This window comes from Hordeum vulgare, chromosome 4H, assembly GCF_904849725.1.
Source record: "Hordeum vulgare subsp. vulgare chromosome 4H, MorexV3_pseudomolecules_assembly, whole genome shotgun sequence".
Taxonomy (NCBI): domain Eukaryota; kingdom Viridiplantae; phylum Streptophyta; class Magnoliopsida; order Poales; family Poaceae; genus Hordeum; species Hordeum vulgare.
Window position 1 is genome coordinate 574,807,756 of NC_058521.1, and position 6,485 is coordinate 574,814,240.

The 6,485-nt window shown below is 44.2% G+C and overlaps 1 protein-coding gene across 1 annotated transcript; it reads left to right on the plus strand.

The window, feature by feature from the left end:
* The first annotated feature begins 3,563 nt into the window (after window positions 1-3,563).
* LOC123447158 (purine permease 3-like) lies at window positions 3,564-5,141 on the plus strand. Its single transcript, XM_045123739.1, has one exon. It carries the CDS (start codon window positions 3,662-3,664, stop codon window positions 4,835-4,837), a length of 1,176 nt encoding a protein of 391 aa, XP_044979674.1. The 5' UTR covers window positions 3,564-3,661; the 3' UTR covers window positions 4,838-5,141.
* The last annotated feature ends 1,344 nt before the right edge of the window (window positions 5,142-6,485 follow it).

A 6,485-nucleotide genomic window follows, 5' to 3' on the forward strand; every position in this document is an offset into this window, starting at 1 on the left:
GCACTAGTATATAATTTTTCAGGGAAAACAACAACATTGACTTCTGGACAACAATGACAAAAAATATTTGCTATTTTAGGTCACTATTCATGCTATTTTGACCCATTTTTTTTCTTTTTTAAAAGACGTCAAAGTTTAAAAAATTTGTGGAATTTTTATCACAGGTAATATGGAAGGTTGAGTTTATTTCAAAAATGTTTTCAGTTTTTTTACTTTGTTTGAATTGATAACCTTTTTTGCATATAAGGTGTATATACACCCAAGAACCAAACATTCCCGTCCACTATTAGCGGGCTATAGCATGCTATATTTTAGTGATTGCAGAAGATATATAATGGTGTTTATAAAAAAAGAAAATAAAGGTGGAACAAAAAACATCGGTAAGGATTAAATAAACAAGAATACCATGGTGAACATGGGTGCACATGTACCTGAATTGCAAAAAAAGGGTAAGATGGTCAAATATATATTTTTTGCAACAAGAATTGTCTTGTGTATTACTCACGTGTACAGTTTCACGACAAAATGACTTTTGTGGTAATTTGTGCCAACAAAAAAGGATACAATATTAAGCTTACTATTTACTCTCTCCGTTTCTAAATATAGGACCTTTTAAAGATTCCATTATGAACCACATACGGTTGTCTATTGACATATTTTGGAGTGTAGATTCACTTATTTTACTCTGTATATAATCTATAATAAACTCTCTAAAAGGTCTTATATTTAGGATCAGAGGGAGTACATATTTTGTAGTAGGAATTATGTGTTTTTTGCTAACAATATCAAGAAACCTTACATGTGAGTAATACACCAAAAAAGTTTGATGCAAAAAGGCTTCAAAAATATTTTATTTTGTACTCTATTTTGCTAAATCGGGTACATGTGCACCCAGGTTGCAAAAATTCACACAGCTAAAGAAAATCCAACATTTTAATAACTAACTTATGACATGCTGGTTGGATTTACAATGGATGGTCCAGATCAAAGATAGAAATCTGTTTTCTGGAACGGGTGACTTTGTTTTTTGAAATGTGTGAACTATATTCTTTGAATTGAGCGAAATCAGTTTTTGAACTGAATAAAATCAGTATTTTGTAATGGGTGAAAAATAAATTGAAATGGGCGAAATTGTTTTTTGAACCAAGTGAAATAAATGTTCTAAAAAGATGTAGTGAAATCTTGTAGCCATGCACTGCTTATATGGATGGAATCCGTCCGTTGATCGTCGATCGCCGGTCTGGAGAGCGTGGGGGCATTGTTACGTTACTCTTCAGATCGCAGTCCAGCTACAATTAGCAATTGGGATCCTCGCAAGAGTGCCAACATACATATCAGCAAGTAGATTATGGAACAAATTACAAGAAGCTAGTACTACCAAAACCTTTCAGGATAAAGAAATGGAAGTTGTCAAATTGGGAGCAACAAGGCACATGCGTCCTAGTTACTCGGTCCGGCGGCGGCGATGTGTATAATGATTACCAAAACATGCAGCTCAAAGCTCCTTTGTTTTCTTCTCGCTAAACAATCATCACGTCGACGTACATGCATTGTGTGTAGAGTATGTATTAGAGAAGCTTTTGTTGTAGCTAGGCTAGACTTAGTATTTTAGTGGTGCCCACGTGGACTTGACCGATGATTCACGTCAGCTGTTGGTATTGAGGAGCGGCGGTTGGTTATTATTGACGGGAAGCGCAGTGCTTGGTGAAAATGGTCAAATCTGATTAAAAAGAGAGCGTGGTTAAGTTAAACGTGATCAAATTTGATTAAAAAGAATAGAATGGCCCCGCAAAAAAAAAGGGAGAATAGAATGGTTAAATTAAACGTGGCACGAGTCCAGGCTCATGAAACGTTGACCGTTTCATTCACATGGATGCAAGATGTTGTTGCGCCCTGGTCAAGGTCAATGTATGAAGCAAGTGTCATCCCTTAGACCCTTACCCGGTCGTGTGTCGTGGCATAAAAGAAAATCAAATGATTGTTTAGTTATTCAATTTTGGGAGCTGTATATTATTGGCAATAAGCAGAATATAACTATAGTTGATGCTTGGGATTGTTGCAATTTGAAGATGACCTATATGAGGTTGGTGCTCCTTTGGTTTGGTTTGGTGAGTATTGCTTATAATCCTTACATTTTAATGATGATGGTGGTGCTATCATTTGGAAGTTGGATTCTAATGGTCTTTACTCTGTTAGATCCATGTATGCTCTTGCCAATTCCAGGAGGATTGTTCTTGTTCGTATTCCTACTATTTGACAATTGAATGTTCCTCCTAAAATTCATATATAGTATATTGTGGCTTCTTTCTCATAGCAAGCTGCTTAGTAGGGATAACCTTGTGAAAACACAACATTTAGATGATGACGGTTGCCTTTCATGTTGTAAAGCGAAATCCTGTGATGCTGTTGAAGTTTGAAAAGTTATCAGCTCTCTTATTAGCATTGATGCCCGTGTCACTTATGGAAGTGTGGCTAGATGGTGGGTTAGCAACAAAAAGAACTAAGCCAATAAGCTTGTTCATGTTGCTACTCTTTGGGCTATCTAGGGATGCAGGAACGATTTGTGCTTTAACAAGAACACTTGGCTTGTTTACATGTGATCCTGAGGAAGATTGCAGTAGCATGCTCGGTGGAAAGCGAGGGCATTCTTCTCTTTGGGTGCCTGCTAGAAGCTCTCCCCAGCTGATGGAACGGCCAGAGCAAGAGTAAGGAAGGAGGATCTCTCGTGGGACTACTCTCTCTATGGCGCTTCCTTGATCATTTTATTTCCTTACTTTGTTTTAAAATAAAGATGTACTCTGGATCCTCTCTCATGTTGCTTTGAACTTTGCTAGTTTTAGAGTCTATTGCTTTGAGTAGTTTGTAGTTGGCTGGGGTTGACACACAGTTTCCCCTCGTGTGTTGTAACTGACATTATGTGTTTGATTTCGTTTCAATGAAATGAAGCCGGGGAAGGAACCCTTTCCCTCTAAAAATGATGGTTTAGGACACTGAATGAATTTGCTCAGATTAATACATGTAACAGGACTCGAGCAATTCATGAGTAATTCATAACTATGATAGAGGCATGTAGAATATAACCATACTATGGAATATATTGCTGTACTTACGAGTTCTGAGTTGTTGACTAAATGTTGATAACAAGAACTTGTATCTTTTATATTCTTCAGGCAATTCAATTCAATCATGAAAATGGACGCTCCTTATCTGCTGAAAACAACAAAAATATTCCAACTCTTGCGCCATTTTCGGGTCACTTACAAATATTAACTATCCACAAAAAATATCAAGACGAATGCAAGTGGAGTAGTACATATCACTGCCATTATTGGGGGCGCTCCGGGACAAATATATCTTCGAGTTGTGAACATAACATATGGACCGAAGAGCTCATTGTTAACCGTTACGTGTGTGCTTCTCTCCTACTTCCTTTATGTTGACTGACCTACTAACTAATTAGTGTAGTTAATTAGGTTTTTCTCTGGGGTCGAACTCATTGTTAACATCTTCCTGCTCCTATATAAACCCTACAAGACTGCCATGTAACAACACACACAAGCTCATCGCCATCCTTGAGCACCTAACAAACAGGAGCGAGTCTAAACCAAACTCGTTAGCCGAAGTTGCAATACACATACTTCTAGCTGTGCTAGGACACGTCATGGCAACCATAATTGCTGGTGCCAGTCCAGCCATGCAAGAAGCAGCAAAGACGCCAACCGCCTCGCCGCCCCGCGCCACAGCCGCCTCGACAGCTTCGCCGGCTCGCTACCGGCCGTCGCCGTTGGTCATATTCAGCGCCTGCCTCGTCCTGATCGGCGCCGGCGGGCCGCTCCTGCTGCGGGTCTACTTCGTCCACGGCGGGCAACGCCTGTGGCTCTCCGCGCTTCTTCAGATCTCCGGCTGGCCGCTCCTCCTCCCACCCCTGTGCGTCTCCCTCTTTCGCGGTCGCCGCCACGGCATCGCCAACCTCCTCCTCCCGCCGCGCCTCGTCGTCGCGGCCGCCGTGCTCGGCGGGTTCTACGCCGTGTCGTGCTACGTGTACGCGATGGGTTCGCAGGCGCTGCCGCTGTCCACCTCGTCGCTGCTGCTCGCGACGCAGCTGGCCTTCACGGCGGTGTTCGCGTTCCTCTTCGTCGGACTCCGCTTCACGCCCTTCTCCGCCAACGCCGTCCTGCTGCTCATCATTGGCCCGGCAGTGCTTGGAGTCGGGCCGGGAGCCGGGAAGCCGGCGGGCGTGACATCCAAGGCGTACTGGACCGGGTTCTGCGAGGGCATCGCTGCAGCGGCGCTCGCCGGGCTCGTGCTGCCGCTCGTCGAGGTCTCCATGGAGCGATACGGACGCCGGACGGGACCCGCGGCGAGGGCGCCGCCTCCCTACTCCACGGTCATGCAGATGCAGGCCGTGATGGGAGCCGCCGGCACGCTGGTGTGCCTGCTCGGCATGGCCATCAAGAGCGACTTCGGAGCGCTGCGAAGCGAGGCGGCAGCTTTCGGGCTCGGCGAGACCAAATACTACCTGGTGCTCGTGTGGGACGCCGTGTCATGGCAGCTGCTCAACCTCGGCATCATGGGGCTCATCACCTGCGCCTCCTCGCTTCTCGCCGGCATCATGATCGCCGTGCTCCTGCCGCTTTCCCAGATCCTCGCCGTCCTCTTCCTCCACGAGAAATTCGACGGGCCGAAGGGCATCGCGCTCGTGCTCTCGCTCTGGGGCTTCGCCTCCTACATGTACGGCGAGAAGGTCCAGCAGAAGAAGGCGGAGGCGCAGAAGAGCGAGTTGCTGCAGCAGCAGGTGGCGAGCAAAACCGAAGACATCGAGCTGGCTGCCCCTTGAATGCAAACAAGTTTTGTGTGCAGCTGTGTATGTACTGGTGTATAGTAATTTTTTCTTGTTGCCTTTCATACATTGTGTACGTGATTGTTTCATTTTAGGTAGCACAAACAAGACAAATTAAGTGCTAGTACGATTCAGTTAATAAACGTTACAATTCAGAAATGTTCAGTTCTTGCTGATGAGTACAGTACAATATTGGCGCTGCTGCTATTCAAATGTGGGAGTAGAAATCTTTTTCTGACTTCTGTCATCGAACTTGTAACAGTGAAACTTTCAGAAATTATCATCTCGATCGAAGAGTAAATAGTAATGTTATGTTGACATCTATATAATCTCAGTGAAAGAATGAAGCAGCAATACATGTCCATTAAAATTCAGAAACCGAACCAAGGAAGAGCATAGGAACAATAGTTACTCGCTAACATACACCCAGATTCTCTTACAAGATACTTCTTCCGTGAAGAAATATAAGAATGTTTAAATTACTAAAGTACTTATCTAAACGCTCTTATTTTACGTAGTATAAAAATATTTAGATCACTAAAATACTTATCTAAACGTTTTTATATTCTTTATAGAGGGAATACAGAAGAATAAACCCATTCAACAAACCCATTCCATCAACTATCATTAATCTATCAACAAACACTAGTAGAAAACGGGTCTTTGGCCGGGACCCTTTAGTCCCGGCCTGGGCCGGGACTAAAGGCCCGGCCACGTCGCCCCAATTCTCAATGTCTCCCTCGAGGCTTTAGTCCCGGCCCGTAAGGAGCCTTTAGTCCCGGTTCGTGTCCCAAACCGGGATTAAAGGGCTACGCGGTGGGTAGCCCGCATGTGCGCCACCTTTAGTCCCGGTTTGTGTCTTAAACCGGGACTAAAGTCCTCTGCCTATATATAGCACAGCCCTCCTCTCCCCTCTTCCTTGCATTTTTCTTGGATGGAAGAGTGTGGGTGTGTGCTAGCTCTCCATTTTTTTTGGATGCACTAGAGGTGTTTGTTGAAATGTGTGTTAGAGCGATGCCGCTTCAGTTCACCGAACACAACTACGATATGAGATGCCCGAGCCACGCTTAAACCTCTTCCTCTTTATTTTTACTTATTCTAAAAGGTTAGCAACTATATTTCCTCGTTTAGACCATGCGGTACTAATTTTTAGGATCGTGATTGTATTTGATATACTGTCGTATAACACAGATGAGCCATCCATGGATGTACGGTGATCAACGCACAGCCGCTTACAGAGAAGGCGTGCATTCTTTTCGAGATGCAGCCGATGCGAACAAGCATGGTGGTGGCTATATGTTTTGTCCATGTGTTGAATGTCGGAATGAGAAGGATTACACTTCCTCAAGAGTCATTCAGAGCCACCTGCTTCGGTCCGGTTTTATGTCGGGCTATAATGTTTGGACCAAGCACGGAGAAAGAGGGGTTATGATGGAAGACGGCGACAAAGAAGAAGAGAACGATGATGACAACTACCGACCTATGTTCCCTGAGTATGCTGATACCGCAATGGAAGACAATGAAGAAGAAGATCAGGATGAAGAACGGGAACCAGATGAGCCCGCTGATGATCTTGGCTGGGTCATTTCTGATGCACGGCGAGGTTGCGACACAGAAAAGGAGAGGTTGCAGTTCGAGCAGATGT

Bases quoted from the DNA above. Each gene is read 5' to 3' on its own strand.
- LOC123447158 (XM_045123739.1), top strand. From the start codon at position 3,662: ATGGCAACCATAATTGCTGGTGCCAGTCCAGCCATGCAAGAAGCAGCA.